Raw genomic sequence first — 17,870 nt, 5'->3', positions numbered from 1 at the left:
GCCAGAACTATTTATTATTGAGCTCATGATGTTAAACCAATTTGGTTTAAACCAATGGAAATCCGACCAATGGAAATCTAACAAATAAGAGTCTGACTAACCGATGGAAATGTAAGGCTCTGGAAAAAGAAGAGTAAAACGTTTTTGGCAAATATTTTTACAAAGAAGGCATATGTTCCCTCTGTGGTCAACGGGAGATATATCTATGTGACCCCAACTGTACTTCTAAACGCAGCTGGCAAGTAAAGTTCAAGAAGTAAGAGAATTATTGAGGGGAGATCTAACGGGGGGATAGTGGAAGACCCCAGATGAGTATAAACTAACAGTGTATTTAAATATAAGGCTAGAGAAGGACCACTGGTTGTAAATCAGAATCCACAACAGAGTCAAAGGTGAAGGGGGTAACTGGGAATGCCATGGGGGGGGGGGGGGGTTATGCTTTTTGGATTGCATGAAAGTTGCAAGTTCCGCAGGTTGTGTTAGATGATTAGGGGGGTGGTATAAATCTCACCTGGCCCTTTCAAAACAAGGAGCCTAGCGTCGAATACAACCTAGTCGGAAAAAAAAAAAAAGGAGGACCCTCCTTCAGCTGTCTGAAAATGTTTGTTTTAGGGGCCTCTTTTCTTAGAACTTTACATTATGCTGTTCCTCTGTTGTTCCTCCTGAAAATGTATACATAAATTAAGATCTGGGTGTTACCTTTTCCATTGTCAATGGGGTGTGTCCCTACATGGTCTGACCCAGTACAATCAGTCGTGGAAACGTCAGTCATTCATAGTAACCTTCATGGTCTCCTTCCAGTTGGTTATAATCTGTCCTGATCACGTGATGGCTCATTACAAGACACCTCTCTGATAAGCTGTGCACCTGTGTATCCATCACATGACCAAGACAGATTTCTATCCACTGGAAGTAAACAATGAAGATTCCTATTAAATGACAGCAAGCAGAGATCTTGCAAGCCATAAGGCATTAATACAGAAAATATATTAGAAAATTGCATAACTTCTCATTCTTCAATGAATACATTTGCTAAAAGTGTAACATCCCTTTAAATTTACATTCAAACACAGCGACGAGCGGATTTCACGAGATGGGACGGATGATAGCGGTGACTTTCTAAAAGTAAAAATTTGCAGCTAAAGAGCCTGAAGGAATAAAAGTTTTATTTCCTTGAACGTTCATGGTCAAGTAACCAAGAACAGCAATATATTCCCCGAGTAAAATTCCATCTATGAAATGCTGCCCTCTTGATCGGAGACTCAGCTGAACAAAGGGCCAGCAAATCATTAAGTGACAAACAGGTTATTTCAACCAAAATGCAATTTCGTGTCTATCGGCGGTGAAAGTGGCGGTTTTATGAGGCCGGCACATCCTGCAAGTCAAGTAATTCTCTGTTCATCCTATTAATTTGCAAGTAGTCTGATAGGATTCATTCATTTGTGTGCCGGAGCAATTTAAAGGGGATGTATAATGTGAATATTACAATAGGGGAAGGTAATCGTAGACCTCATTATTGCGACTACTTCACATGACGTGTAACGGATCGTGTCATTAACGTGTTTGGAAAATGATGGTGTGAATTATTAACTCTACTGTTTTGCATATGTAATTATAAGAACTGACAGTCATATTGAGATGTGCAATGATATATATATATATAAAAAATATTATATACTTTTTTACGATATCTGGACCAAAGTAAATTTCACACACTTTTCTATGACAGTCCGGTAATGCCGAATATCCGATGACCCGCCAGATAGTCTTTTAAAGGGGTTAAGTTGGGACCAAAAATGATTAGCAGTGTACACCCTGCAGTATGTGATACACTCACTAATACATATTCCACTTCCCCATCGCGCTGATTCTGAGATTTTTATAGCGGTGCCCGGGGACCGGAAGTCTACTTGCACAGCCTTCTTCTAGGACGATACGACTCTTTGTCATTTTACCGTCACCGCTGTACTCTATGTAATCTCTGTACTACTGCTACTGCTAGTACATAGAGTAAAGTGGGGTCGGTCACATGACAAAGAGTTGTTTCGTCATCAAAGAAGGCTGTGCGAATAAACCTCCGGCAGCGCTATAAAAAAATCTAATTTTTGGTCCCCACATAACCCCTTTAATGCCAGAGTTCTACTGTACACGTTGATGGATAAAGTACGTAGATTAGAAAAATCAATATCCAGATAGACAGCCAGATAAGTAATCCTTTAATCGGGTGTCAATGGGCCCCGATAGGTGCCGTATTATAAAATAATCTGGATAATCAGATAAAAGTATAAAAAAAAAACTCATTTGTAAGGGTAGAGAACCTCCAGGAAGAAAATACCAAAATAACAGGTTACAGGGAGTTACCAGGATTTTACATTGATAGCCTACCCTTAGGGCTCATGCACACATCAGTTATTTTCTTCAGTGTGCTATCCGTTTTTTTAACGAATAGCACAGTGACCCATTCATTTCTATGGGGCCATACACACATCTGATTTTAATTAGGAAAAAAAATATAGGTTATACATTCCCTTTAACCACTTAACGCATTATCACGTGATTGTATGCGACAGGTTAAGGGGTTGTTTGGAACGGGCTCAGGGATGAGCCCGTTCCATAGGGAGCGCGTATCGGCCTTATGTTACAGCCGACACCTTACTGCAATGGGCGGAATCAAAGATAGCCTTGATTTCGCACGTTTCTCCCCTTAGATGCCGCGGTCAATAGCAACCGCGGCATATAAGCGGTTAGAAAGAGGGGGGAAGCCCGTCGGCCTGACCAGGACGAGATTGTGGGGTGCCGATGGTTGTCTTGGCAGCCTAGGAGTCTAATTAAAGAGGATCTGTCAATACTTTATTAATGCCCTGCAGTGTTATGAGCATTTTTCTAAATATGCTAATTTGTCTAGACTTGCCAAATGGGAGGTTACGCTTTCTTTTCACTTTGGGCGGTGTAATGTTTTCTGTATGATGCTGTCCAATCAGCATACAGCTTCTCCCCCTTCCCTGCCCAGCAACACAGTGATCATATAGTATACAGCTTCCATTCCCGACTGTGTTTTCAACTGGTGATATCTCCAGTTGTTTCGCAGCTAGAACCTGTGATCCTGGTGTCATAGACTGTGATCCTGGTGTCATATGAAAGATTCAAATCTCCTCTTTCATATGCCACCAGAACTGCTGTTCTAGGTGGTCCACAGCCGGAGATATGGCTATTTGAAGTGATCCCCCTCCCCTGCTGCCTCAGTCTCTCACACTGTGTGAAGCAGCTTCATGCTGATAGGACAGCGTCAGAGGTTGTGAGGAGGCTCCACCCCAGGAGAATCGCTGGTGGTGGCGCCCACAATTTTCACTAGAATTATCAGTGTGACGGTGCCTATTAGATTAGCGAGGAGATTGGCATTACTAAACTAGTGACAGAGTCTCTTTAAGGCCACCAGGTTTGCCATCTCTGTGCTCCTAATTAAGCCCAAACATTAAAAGCTAAAAAAAAAAACCTTTCCCCATTTTTTCCCTAAAGAACGGTTAGAAGTTAACATAACTGGTATCAGCGCATCCGTAAAAGTACAAAATATTACAATATGTTATATAACTCGCACAGTGAACGGTGTAAAAAAAATATATATATATATTTAAAAAAACACACCAGAATTGAAGTTTTTTGGTAACCTTAGCTCCCCAAAAAAAAATGAAATAAAAAGGGATCAAAGAGTTGCATGTACTGTAAAATTATAGCATTAAAAACTACAGCTCGCCCCGCCAAAAATAAGCCCTCATACCGCTCAATTGATGAAAAAATAAAAAGAATGTGGCAACAGCACAATTTTTTTTTAACAAATGTTTTTTGTTTGTAAAAGTAGTAAAACATAAAAAAAAAACTAAATAAATTTGATATCAATTGTATCAACACATAAAATTAAATTAACATGTCATCTTGACCGCACGATGAACGTCATGAAAACGAAACCCAAAAAACAATTGCGGAATAGCAGTTTTTTGCCCATTTCACCCCCAAATTTTTTTTTTGCAGTTTCCCGGTACATTATATGGTACCATGAAAAACTACAACTCATCCCGCAAAAAAACAAGCTCTCATATACCTATGTCGATGGAAAAATGTAAAAGTTATTTTTTTTCTAAAACGGTGAGGAGAAAATGAAAAACAAAAATTGGCTGCAGAGGGAAGAGGTAATGGTAGTTGTCCAAAATTAGAAAAACATGGCCGCTTCCTTCTAAAAACAGCACCACACCTGTTCACAGGTTGTATGTGGTATTGCTGCAATACCAGACACAACCCATGCACAGGTGTGGCGCTGTTTCTGGAAGAAAGCCCCAATTTTTGTTTTCCTGTGCCACCCCTTTAACATCTACCCTTAAAGCAATAGAAGAAAATAGATATTACTACTTTGCGACCATCATATCTTTGATTCATAGACCCTTTACCCAATTATGTCATCATCTACTATATAACCGCTCTGCCTCTTAGGTGTTTTATGAAATATTAATGAATTTGTAAGCAAAAAAAGAACACGACCATTAAAGAATCAGCCGTTCCTCAGGTCCCTTCATAACTCAGGTCGGAATTTATAATACTGTCACTTTTAGACGCTCGGACATTTTTCACCGCCATTTCTGCCGAGCACAATCTGTGATTTTGGTAGTAAATAAGAGGAGCGGAGAACAAGGCAGATTTAATGAATTAGTGAACTGCGGCTGTGTATTTTCAGAACGTATTATGTCTGATGCAGATCCATAACGTTCCCCTGACAAAGTCTTTTTAATGAATTTTTGATATATATATATATATGCAGAACTGCGCAAGGCTACGGAACAGGCCATCGTGCACGACTAGGGGATTATCGGAACGGTTCTCTTTGATTTCGTAATAAATAAAAAGGACAGATACTAGTGTTATTATTATTTCTGTTGTTTATGTAGCGCCAACTTATTCCATAGCGCTGCACAGAAGTTATCAACACTCACTATAGCCCAGTAGGACTCACAATCGAAATTTCCTCGCAATTTTGAGTGTGGGAGGAAACCGGAGTACCGGGAGGTACCCCACTGGAAAGGTACATACACCGTATGATCTCCTAGCGAAGGGTCCTTTTACACCAGTCAATTGGGCCATGAAAAAGAGTGCCGATCATCGAGACAGCTCATTGATCGGCGATCGTTTGGTCCTTTCACAATGATTGGTTATGTATGGGGACGAGCGATTGTTACTACGACCCCAATGACTTCACGACATTACTGGAGCAGTGTAAACAAAAACTGAAAGGGGGAACCAGGGAAAGGTCGGCACAGGAGCGGCAGGAGATTGGTAAATTTTACTCCTTTTGTTATTTTATACTGTTTTCAACGGTTTGTAAAAAATTTCTATAGGTCTGGAAATCCCCTTTAATACTCTCTACGCTATCTTTTAATAGAAACAGCTAACTATATTATACAGCAAAAGCCTAAATTAGTTGCTAAGCGCTACTTAGATCTGCGCTCCAATTCAGTACAATTTAAAGGGTCTCCCCGCCACACCGAAAATTGTGTAGATGACTCAATTTGAAAGAACATTTGGGAAACAAAACACGGTGTCCAAATTGCTTCTAATTGATCATTTTGCTCTGTCTGCTCATCGCATTTAGCGCATTATCTGGACACTTGGTCGGGCCCTACGCACGTCTGATCGATGGCGGGGGAAGTATGAATCCACTCTGCAACATTAGTCCATTAGGCTTAAAAAGGTTTCCTTCTATAAACACTTGAGCTGTGAATAAACAGAGTACCAAGAGCGAGAGAGCACAACACGGCAGCAGCCATCTGTTCCTCTAAGTGTCTGTGTACAGGGTGACAGGAGATAGGGCGAGGGATACGTAGTCAACGCTTATTTTATACTCTTATGAAATGCTCTCCATCTAGTAATGGGCACAACATGGCAACCAGATGGCACAGGTGGCATGGCAATTATATTTAATCTCTTTTCTTCTGTAAATAACTGCTAACTTGGTCAAAATATCCGCCAGTTACCCCTATCCAACCTATTACACGGGGCATTTTTGTACATAGGAGCAGTATTATAGTAGTTATATTCTTGTATATAGGAGCAGTATTATAGTAGTTATATTCTTGTATATAGGAGGCAGTAATATAGTAGTTATATTCTTGTACATAGGGGGCAGTATTATGGTAGTTATATTCTTGTATATAGGGTGCAGTATTATAGTAGTTATATTCTTGTATATAGGGAGCAGTATTATAGTAGTTATATTCTTGTATATAGGGGGCAGTATTATAGTAATTCTATTCTTGTATATAGGGAGCAGTATTATAGTAGTTATATTCATGTATATAGGGGGCAGTGTTATAGTAGTTATATTCTTGTACATAGGAGCAGTATTATAGTAGTTACATTCTTGTATATAGGGGCAGTATTATAGTAGTTATATTCTTGTATATAGGGGGGAGTATTATAGTAGTTATATTCTTGTATATAGGGGGCAGTATTATAGTAGTTATATTCTTGTATATAGGAGCATTATTATAGTAGTTATATTCTTGTACATAGGAGCAGTATTATAGTAGTTATATTCTTGTACGTAGGGGGCATTATTATAGTAGTTATATTCTTGTATATAGGTGGCAGTAATATAGTAGTTATATTCTTGTACGTAGGGGGCAGTATTATAGTAGTTATAATCTTGTATATAGGGGCAGTATTATAGTAGTTATATTCTTATACATAGCAGGCAGTTTTATAGTAGTTATATTCTTATACATAGGAGGCAGTATTATAGTAGTTATATCCTTTAATATAGGGGCAGTATTATAGTAGTTATATTCTTGTATATAGGGGGCAGTATTATAGTAGTTATATTCTTGTATATAGGAGGCAGTATTATAGTAGTTATATTCAAGTATATAGGGGGCAGTATTATAGTAGTTATATTCTTGTATATAGGGGGCAGTATTATAGTAGTTATATTCTTGTACATAGGGGGCAGTATTATAGTAGTTATATTCTTGTACATAGGAGGCAGTATTATAGTAGTTATATTCTTATACATAGGAGGCAGTTTTATAGTAGTTATATTCTTGTATATAGGGGGCAGTATTATAGTAGTTATATTCTTGTACTAAGGAGGCAGTATTATAGTAGTTATATTCTTGTATATAGGAGGCAGAATTATAGTAGTTATTTTCTTGTATATAGGGGGCAGTATTATAGTAGTTATATTCTTGTATATAGGGGCAGTATTATTGTAGTTATATTCTTGTACGTAGGGGGCAGTATTATAGTAGTTATAATCTTGTATATAGGGGCAGTATTATAGTAGTTATATACTTATACATAGGAGGCAGTTTTATAGTAGTTATATTCTTGTACATAGGGGGCAGTATTATAGTAGTTATATTCTTATACATAGGAGGCAGTATTATAGTAGTTATATTCTTGTATATAGGAGGCAGTATTATAGTAGTTATACTCTTGTATATAGGGGCAGTATTATAGTAGTTATATTCTTATACATAGGGGCAGTATTATAGTAGTTATACTCTTGTATATAGGGGCAGTATTATAGTAGTTATATTCTTGTACATAGGGGCAGTATTATAGTAGTTATACTCTTGTATATAGGAGCAGTATTATAGTAGTTATATTCTTGTATATAGGGGCAGTATTATAGTAGGTATATTCTTGTACATAGGGGCAGTATTATAGTAGTTATACTCTTGTATATAGGAGCAGTATTATAGTAGTTATATTCTTGTATATAGGGGGCAGTATTATATTAGTTATATTCTTGTACATAGGGGGCAGTATTATAGTAGTTATATTCTTGTACATAGGGGGCAGTATTATAGTAGTTATATTCTTGTATATAGGAGGCAGTATTATAGTAGTTATATTCTTGTATATAGGAGGCAGTATTATAGTAGTTATATTCTTGTACATAGGGGCAGTATTATAGTAGTTATATTCTTGTACATAGGAGGCAGTATTATAGTAGTTATATTCTTGTATATAGGGGGCAGTATTATAGTAGTTATATTCTTGTACATAGGAGGCAGTATTATAGTAGTTATATTCTTGTACATAGGAGGCAGTATTATAGTAGTTATATTCTTGTACATAGGGGGCAGTATTATAGTCGTTATATTCTTGTACATAGGGGGCAGTATTATAGTAGTTATATTCTTGTACATAGGAGCAGTATTATAGTAGTTATACTCTTGTATATAGGGGCAGTATTATAGTAGTTATATTCTTATACATAGGGGCAGTATTATAGTAGTTATACTCTTGTATATAGGGGGCAGTATTATAGTAGTTATATTCTTGTACATAGGGGCAGTATTATAGTAGTTATACTCTTGTATATAGGGGGCAGTATTATATTAGTTATATTCTTGTACATAGGGGGCAGTATTATAGTAGTTATATTCTTGTATATAGGGGCAGTATTATAGTAGTTATACTCTTGTATATAGGAGCAGTATTATAGTAGTTATATTCTTGTATATAGGGGGCAGTATTATATTAGTTATATTCTTGTACATAGGGGGCAGTATTATAGTAGTTATATTCTTGTATATAGGGGGGCAGTATTATAGTAGTTATATTCCTGTATATAGGAGGCAGTATTATAGTAGTTATATTCTTGTATATAGGGGGGCAGTATTATAGTAGTTATATTCTTGTATATAGGGGGCAGTATTATAGTAGTTATATTCTTGTATATAGGGGGGCAGTATTATAGTAGTTATATTCTTGTATATAGGGGGCAGTATTATAGTAGTTATATTCTTGTATATAGGGGCAGTATTATAGTAGTTATATTCTTGTATATAGGGGGGCAGTATTATAGTAGTTATATTCTTGTATATAGGGGGGCAGTATTATAGTAGTTATATTCTTGTATATAGGGGCAGTATTATAGTAGTTATATTCTTGTATATAGGGGGGCAGTATTATAGTAGTTATATTCTTGTATATAGGGGGCAGTATTATAGTAGTTATATTCTTGTATATAGGGGCAGTATTATAGTAGTTATATTCTTGTACATAGGGGGCAGTATTATAGTAGTTATATTCTTGTACATAGGGGGCAGTATTATAGTAGTTATATTCTTGTACATAGGGGGCAGTATATTCGTTATATAGAAAATATGTACGATTTTAGTAAGAAATGCATTTTCTACAAGTTATGCTAAATGCAGAAAATGTGAATGAGATTTTATTTTTTCTTGCAAATCTCATTGACATTTGTTTACCATCTGGACACCTGAAAGAAACGCAGCGGGAAAAAAGAAACACAACGCAAAATGCGTGAACTTTGCTTTAGGTGAGACCACAGTTGAAGAGGTTAACCAATATTTTTAATCCGATCTCGTAATAATGCAGTCACAGCGGCTTGAAATGACAGTAAACCCTGTACCTCTGGAGGGACTCCTGTTTCCTCTTCTCACGTTCTCGGATGAGATTTTCTTCTTCTGCTTCCAGTCTTCTAGAAGAGAAAACACAAAATAAAACTTTACGGTCGCTGTATGAGCAATTTCTATTTCCCCTTTAGCAAAATTTACAGGCATCTGTTTAATAGACTACTGCAAGACTGACAAAACCTTGTAACCGCTCTGGTCCTATAGAACAAATCTTATACTCCAGTCACATCCAGAGCTGCAAAGGCTGGCAACCACTGCACATTACTGCCAGACATATCCCTAACAGCTTAGCTGCAGGTTGTCAGTGATTCGGAGGTTTAAAACATTATAGACCTAATACTCCTCATTCTCTATTTTGGGCCTAGAACACCCCCCCTCCCTGAGTCCCAATGAAATAGATTAAGGTAGGATTCCCCTTACGGCAACCCGCCTCCTGCCGCCGGTAAGTGTATGCAGTATGTGTTTGTCGATCTATATGTAACGTCTGATAGTTCAGGATTACAGGTTCACACTTGCGTTGGTGTTTTCGTTGTTCTGCTCGGTCAGAGGAGGAGAAGAACAAAAATACCTGAAGTGCCGGTTCCGTTGTACGACAGACACGATCAGCGCCTGACGGGACCTATTGGTTTTAATAAGTTCTGGCGGGTTTCCGTGGTATTACCAAAAATAATACATGCTGTGCTATTGTTTCTGGTATTTTCAGCCAGATCTGTGATGGAGGCCCCTAAAGGAGCCTCCAACGCAGATGTGAACAGGCCCGAATATTCCTAATTCCCCCATTTTATCTGCAAATTATAGTTTTCTAGCAATAAGCAAAAAAACACAAGACTGACAGATCAGATAAACTATAATTAAATGTTCAACCATATTATATAGGTTCTATTAAACATAATGGTATTGATTTCACAGTATTCACAAATGATCTGCCTTGGCTGATAAAAAACGCAATAACGGCATCGATATTATCTCCAGATCTTTATTTTATTTTTTTTAAAGGTTTTCTTTATTATTTTTTCTCAAAATACAAATGTACAGAAGCGCAACGATTGCGCGCAAAAACATACATAGCATACTGACTAACCACACTAGTTGGCAATAATAATCATCATAGATAAAAATACAGTTACAATGCAAAAGCCAGCATGAAAACTTAACGGATCACAGGTGCATATAAGTGTATTGCGAAGAAAGCAGGATCTACATTTGACCGTCATTATTGCCAAGACATACAAAACAGACAACCAGTCACACGTCACTCACACCGGTCTATCAGACAGCAGTGTCCGAAATCTCCATCCATCTGGCCCATATCTTCCCGAATTTGTCAGGACACCCTCTGCTGATGTATAACTTCTGATATAATGGTATATACTTATTTATCAATTGCAACCAATGTTCTATACTAGGACACACCGTGGCCTTCCATTCCATAATTATAACCTTCCGCGCACAGAACAAAACAAATCGGAAAAAGATTTTGTCATAATAGTCTTGTACTAACTCATTCATAATGCCCAAAAGGCACACCTGAGGGGAGAGAACACGGGGAAACTCAAAGTTGTCATGCAGAAACTCTACAATCCTTGACCAGAATAGTGAAATCCTAGGGCAGGACCAGACACAGTGGAGGTACGTGCCAACATCCGACTGACACCTAAAACAGCTGTCCGACCCAGAGGCCCCAATTCTCTGAAGTCTAACCGGAGTATAGTAAATTCTGTGTAGAAACCGCGATTGTATTAAAAAGTCTCGAGCACTAACTACGGAATCAAAAAAGGAAAGCTCCACCTCCCTCCACTCCTCCTCCGACAGATCAGGGATATCTCTCTTCCACCCCAGGTACGCCCTATCAAAGGGGCGTTTTACAGAGGACAACAACAGGGCATACGTCTGAGTAAGGGTCTTAGGAAGGTCTGGGGTGCCGAGCAGGTCCTCCAATTCGGAAAACCCCAAAGCTGGCGTGATAGATCCAAACTGAGCCGAGCAGGCATGTCTCAACTGGAGAGAATGATAAAAAAACCTTCCTCGAGACCCCAAACCTCTCCTCTATTTCAGAAAAGGAGACAAACCCACTGTCCACAGAGTATATTTGGCCTAAAAATCGAACCCCCACCACAGCCCACATCATCGCTCCCGGAAGGGACACCAGGTGAGGCAGCCATGGATTGTTCCATAACGGAGTCCTAGGGGAAACAGAAGAATCCGTAGTATCTTTTAGTAAGAGTTGTGCCTTCTTCCAGGCATTCGCAATAGTTTTTAACGGTAAGACTCTCATAGGAAGTCATGAGTGCTCCAGCCAGCGCCGTAGCCGCATTACTTAAGTCGATGTCAATCCACCAGTGAGCCAGTACCAGCTGCAAAGCCAAATAATATAAGTAAAGGTTGGGCGCCGCCATCCCCCCCACACTCCTTGGGGCCTGCAGAAGGCTGAGACTAAACCGGGGTGTGCCGCCTTGCCAGTAAAACCAACGTAGAATCCCATCCAAGTGTCAAAAAAATTGTTTGGGCAAAATAACCGGACAAATATGTAGGAGGTAAAGAAATTTAGGCAGATATATCATTTTAAAAAGGTTTATCCTACCATATAATGAGAGGGGGAGGTTCCTCCAAGAGTTTAGCTGCTTTTCAGTAGAGGCCACTAAGGGACAAAGATTAAGTTCACGAAAGCGTAACAAATTAAGGGAGATCCGCACCCCAAGATACGTAAATTGAGACACGACCTGCAACGGGACAGGGAGCCCCTGCCGGGAGCGATACTCTGCACATAGAGGAAACATAACCGACTTAGACCAATTAACCGATAACCCCGAGAACGCCCCAAAAGTGTCAATCAGCTGCAAGAGTGAAGACAACGAAGGACCATCATCCGCCAGATACACCAAAGTATCATCTGCATACAGGGATATTTTCTCAACTAGTGAACCTCGAGGGATACCAATAATGGAAGAGGAACGCATAACTGCCAGCCCCAGAGGCTCAATCGCAAGAGCGAACAACAAAGGGGAGAGTGGACAACCCTGGCGCGTACCTCGACCTAGAGAGAAGGGCTTAGAGACATCCAGATTTGTTCTCACCCTAGCAACAGGCTGCTCATATAACAGACGGACCAGAGCAAGAAATCTGGGACCAAAATTTAGACGGGAAAGCAGTATCCAGAGATACCTCCATTCAACCGAATCAAAGGCTTTATATGTATCTAGAGATAGAACAAACCCAGGGGATGTATCGTATTGTGCCGCATCAATATTAAGAAACAACCTGTGTACGTTAATATCCGTACCCTTCCCAGGCATAAAGCCTGTTTGGTCAGGATGAATGAGGGATAATATAACTTTATTTAATCTGGTAGCTAATATCTTGGCAAGTATCTTTGCATCCGAGTTAATCAGCGATATGGGCCGATAGGAATCTGGAAGAGTCGGATCCTTCCAAGGCTTCAACAGCACGACAATTAGGGCCTCTCTCATAGATGCCGGCAGAACCCCCATCTCCAGAGCAGCAGAATAGACTTCCTTAAGCCTTGGCACCACAACCTCACAGCTATCCTTATACCAATCAGCCCCCAGGCCATCAAGTCCGGGGGTCTTACCAGATGGCAACAACTGAATCGCATCAGTGATATTGTCCTCTGTAAGCGGGCTGTCTAGTTCCTTTGCCTGTGCATCAGTCAAGCGCCATAGGGGAAGGTCATCTAAAAAGCGTTCTATATCCTCCGGAGGCCCACTACATCTGGAACTATATAACTCAGCATAAAAATCACCAAACACTTTATTCAAATCTTTAGGGGCAGTACAGAGAGTACCCTCAGAAGAAAGAATAGATGGAACAGAGGCACACGGGCGTTCCGACCTAGCCAAGTACGCAAGAAGCTTGCCATTTTTGTCACCAAACTCAAACACCCTTGCCTCCGTATGCAGCACCTGCTTTTTAGTTTGTTCGACCTGTATATGGTTTAGTTCCCTCTGAACCCCAGCCCACCGACTCTTCGTACCTGGACAAGGATTTGCAATATAGTCTCTCTCAGCTCTCTGACTCTCTTCTATCAGCGACCTCTCCTTCTCTCTGGACACTGCTCTACACCTTGCAACCCCTGCCATAAACGCACCCCTAAGAGTGGCTTTATATGCATCCAACACTACCAAAGGGTCTGGAAATGAGGAATTATGATCCCAATCTGAGTCATGAGAGGCCGCCACCTCTGATCGAACCTCAGGAGAGGACAGCCAGGCCGGATGTAGTCTCCGTATTTTGGAGTCAGCTGCGGGACCGACCGTAAACGACAAAATGAGAGCTGAGTGATCTGAAATGCCTCGCGGAGTGATATCTATAGCCGCTACTGCGGGCAAAAGGTCCTGTGACACCAGAGCGAGGTCAATTCTAGAAAAGGTTTTATGGGCAGAGGAGTAATAGGAGTATTTTTTTTCTAGCGGGTATTTCCAGCGCCACACATCTGTCAGATGAAGCATTGAGGACAAGGAGTTGAGGTGAACAGAGGACTGATCCGGATCCCCAGTACAATCCATAGATATGTCAGGGACTGCATTGAAGTCACCCATACACAACACTGGGCCAGCAGGGAACTCTGAGAGTTTCTGGGCTATCAAGTCCAATAGTGTGGGATCAAGGGGCGGGGGAACATACACATTTACGAAGGTAAAACAGGACCCGGGTGATGAACAGTGTATAATGACATAGCGCCCAAAATGGTCACATGCTACCTTCAACACCTCCAGGCGCACACTCTTGGCTATCAGAACAGACACCCCCCTAGAATATGAGGAATATGAGGAATGATACCCTCTAGCTATCCAGGCCCGTTTAAGGGCCAGAATTTTTTGTCCAGTTAAAAGCGTCTCTTGTAAGCAAATAACATGAGGCGAGTGTTTCTTCAGGAAGTTAAACACAAGAGACCGTTTAAATTTTGAGTTAAGCCCACGGACATTCCAGCTCAAGACCTTAAAGGGAATGTGTTGCCAGAAAAACATGTTTTTTTTAAAAAAATTAAACATTTAGTGTGTGGGTGATTAAACATTGTTCAAATTTTTTTTATTTTTTTCACGAGTCAGGAAATATTATAAATTAATTCTAATTTATAATACTACCCATTTTTGGTCACTAGATGGAGCTATTCCCAAAATTGCAGCATTGCAACATTGGGTTAAAAGCCCTCGCTCTAGTGAGCTCTCATCATCCCCCCCTCCTTTATCCTGGCTAGTGCCGGGATAAACGAGGGGTTTGAACGGTGTAACCTCCTACACTGTGTGTCGCCATTTTTTGAGCTAACACACAGTGTAGTAGGTTTACATACAGTAGTAAACACACACAAACACGAACATACATTGAAATCTCTTACCTGCTCCTGCCGCCGCGGCTCCCTCCGGCCCGTCCGCTCCGTTTGCTGCCGCTGGTCCAAGTGCACAAATCCGGAAGCCGCGACCGGAAGTAGTAATATTACTGTCCGGCCGCGACTTCCGGTCCACAGGAAAATGGCGCCGGACGGCGCCAATTTCGAATTGGACTGTGTGGGAGCGGCGCATGCGCAGTTCCCACACAGACGCCGTACACTTAAGTCAATGGGACGGGAGCCGTTCGCAGTCCCTATGGGACTGTGGCTGCCGTATTCCATGTCTGTATGTGTCGTTAATCGACACAGACAGAAATGGAACAAAAAATGGCAGCCCCCATAGGGAAGAAAAAGTGTAAAAATAAGAAAAAGTAAAACACAAACACACAAATGAATATAAACGTTTTTAATAAAGCACTAACATCTTTAACATATAAAAAAATAATTTGTGATGACACTGTTCCTTTAATTACAGCCATGGTACGCCTGAAGAGCAGAGAACAGCAGGAGACCCAGAGCTAGTATATGATGGGAATGGAGAGGAGAAGAATACATACACATTCACACACACACACACACACACACACACACACACACACACACACACACTCACTCATGACACACCACATATAACACATAACCGTACATTGAAATACAGTAAAACAAACCCCAACCGAGCCTGTCAAGCCTCCAGATCTTTATTAACTGCGGTGACAGGACCATGTTATCTGGAGCACAAAGATCTGATGTCAGCTAGTCCTACCGATTATGTACTTTTTGCTCTGCTTTATTGTTAAATAGGGGTGTCAGGTAGTCTCAAATCCACCTCCTATCTCATCAGAGGCTTCTGTTCTGCTCCTTTCGCCATTCTTTACACGGCAACACTTTTTCTTCAAATTTGCTGCTTTACAAGTAACTAAATTAGCCTCCATAAAGGGGGGCACTGAAGGGTCACTTTAATGTAATCTTGACATAATAAATGTAAATAATTTTTACAGACTAAACAAAACCAGTTCAAAGTTTGTGCAACTGCAGAAGATGAGGGGTTACCGTGAAATACATTTCAGGCTACTTTCTATCTGAAAGACTTCAACATCTTTAAAATTGTAGCCAAGGTCGTACATGCCAGACATGCAGGCTCTACACTTGCTATAGGGCCTAGCTCAGGTTGGCACAACCCTCATTCCTCATGGGCGGTATCACAAGGCTCCTCCCCTTCACTGGTAAAACCCTATTGGTAATCAAGGGCGGAGAGAAACAGCTCCTCATGCTTTACTTTATGTTTTATTAAAATGACCTTCTGACTAAAGTGTCCCTTTAGTCAGAAGGTCATTTTAATGACCTAATATTGGCTATACCGATCAGACGGCCCTCTGAAAAATGGGCCCACCTTTCCTGGTGTATAGGGGGAGAGGGGCACCATATGTTGATTCTTATTTAAAGGAGTTGTCTCATCAAAGGCAACTTTTTGGAGCACCCAGTGTGATCAGCTGATCGCCACTGGTCTGGGTCCCAGCAAGCGACTGACTTTACTGGAGGGAACACGGTGGCCACTCTGGTCAATGTAGTATTACATGGTTGCCATTCAAGTGAATGGCCGACCGGCTGCACCAGAACAGGAGCAAAGCCACTCTCCATTCTGGTTTAAGTAGGCTGTGTCCTGAGAAGAGGACCCCCTCCATGTCATCCATATGCCTTCATAGGGAATATGGACAGGGAATGACGAGACAACCCCTTTAACCTGTTGTCGTGTTGCTCCGGCAAAAAGCTGTACTATTCCGGCGCGAAGACGCTGACATTGTGTTGGAAAGGAACTTTTCCCACGTGATCAGGAGCCGCCAATAATAGCTGCACTCCTGCTCTACTGGCGGAAATCAGAAAAACCTCTGATCTCCAACATATAACCCCCTCTATGCCATGGTCAATGTCGACCATAGTGTGGAAGTGGTAGATGGGGTGCCCCTTTAAGATCGTCCCTGGAAATCCCTGTGATGTGATCTCTAGCCACACAGAGAATTAACAGAGAGCCTAGGATCTATTATAGGACCCTAGGGCTGCCTTTGAGTCTATCATATTGCTAGGGCATACTTATTGATGCCCTTAGCAACTGCCTTTGTATTTAACATACACAGGGTAATATACTGGCATATATGTATATACTGGCATATTAAAAAGTTACAAAAAACTAAGCAAAAATAACTAAATAGAAAAATAACAGTTAAATAATTAAAAGAGAAAAAAAACACTCATAAATCACAATTTATTTATTTTTTTAACAATAAATAAATTATATTGAATATTCATTAACAGACATATTTGGTATCCCCATAACTGTAACGACCTGTGCAATAAATTTATAACACTATTTAAAATCATTATTGAACAGCATAAAACAAAGTAATAAAAACGAAAATAAAGACTAAATCGTTTTTTGCTTACATTTTTCTCATCATGTAAATTCATAAAAATTAAACGCTAAAATGTATGTACCCAAAAATGGCACCCTAAAAAAGTACAACCTGTCCTGCAAAAAACAAGACCTCATACAGCCAAGTCGCAGATAAAAAAAGAAAAAAGTTCTGACAATCAGAATGTGGGAAGGCAAAAATAAAAAAAACTCTTTGGGTCCTGAAGGTCAAAACTGGCCGAGTCCTGAAGGGGTCGAATGCGGTTTTTTTTTTTTTACATTGTATACCACGGTCAGAAAACATACACAGAAATTCAAGGAACATGGATATATCGTGTATGCGTGTGTATAAATGTTCAGAAAATACAAAAATAAAAATACTTACAGCCGTGAACTTGAACTTTTTCGACAGTAGCAACAATAACAGCAACAAACGATGACACTCAGTATTAAGATTCCCGCCACCACGGCCATTGAAATGATCAATGCTTCAAAGTTTACTAAGAGAGGAAGACAAAAAAACCTGGAGATTAAACACTGGCACGTGCACAGGGCAAAATATTACATAGGACCTCCGCCAATAATCAATCATTATAGCATATAGTATACAGAAAATATTATACTTTCCGCCAAGTTGTTAAAGTCTATGACCACATTTATAATTTTTATTATTGCTTCAATGCATCTA

The 17,870-nt window shown here is 40.1% G+C and overlaps 1 protein-coding gene across 3 annotated transcripts in view; it reads right to left on the bottom strand.

Moving 5' to 3' along the window:
* The window catches only part of PTTG1IP2 (PTTG1IP family member 2), a 68,220-nt gene that overhangs the window by 16,464 nt on the left and 33,886 nt on the right, over positions 1-17,870 (bottom strand). For 2 of the 3 annotated variants that reach the window (XM_075827671.1, XM_075827673.1), the window contains exons 4-5: positions 17,568-17,682; positions 9,428-9,496 (exon numbers count right to left, since the gene is read on the bottom strand). In XM_075827671.1, coding sequence (XP_075683786.1) covers positions 9,428-9,496; positions 17,568-17,682 — 184 coding nt within the window. The remainder of the gene's footprint in view (positions 1-9,427; positions 9,497-17,567; positions 17,683-17,870) is intronic. The other variant, XM_075827672.1, reaches the window with a different exon arrangement.

This window comes from Rhinoderma darwinii, chromosome 5, assembly GCF_050947455.1.
Source record: "Rhinoderma darwinii isolate aRhiDar2 chromosome 5, aRhiDar2.hap1, whole genome shotgun sequence".
Taxonomy (NCBI): Eukaryota; Metazoa; Chordata; class Amphibia; order Anura; family Rhinodermatidae; genus Rhinoderma; species Rhinoderma darwinii.
Note: the sequence above shows the minus strand (reverse complement) of the source record. Positions and strands in the feature narration are given on the sequence as shown.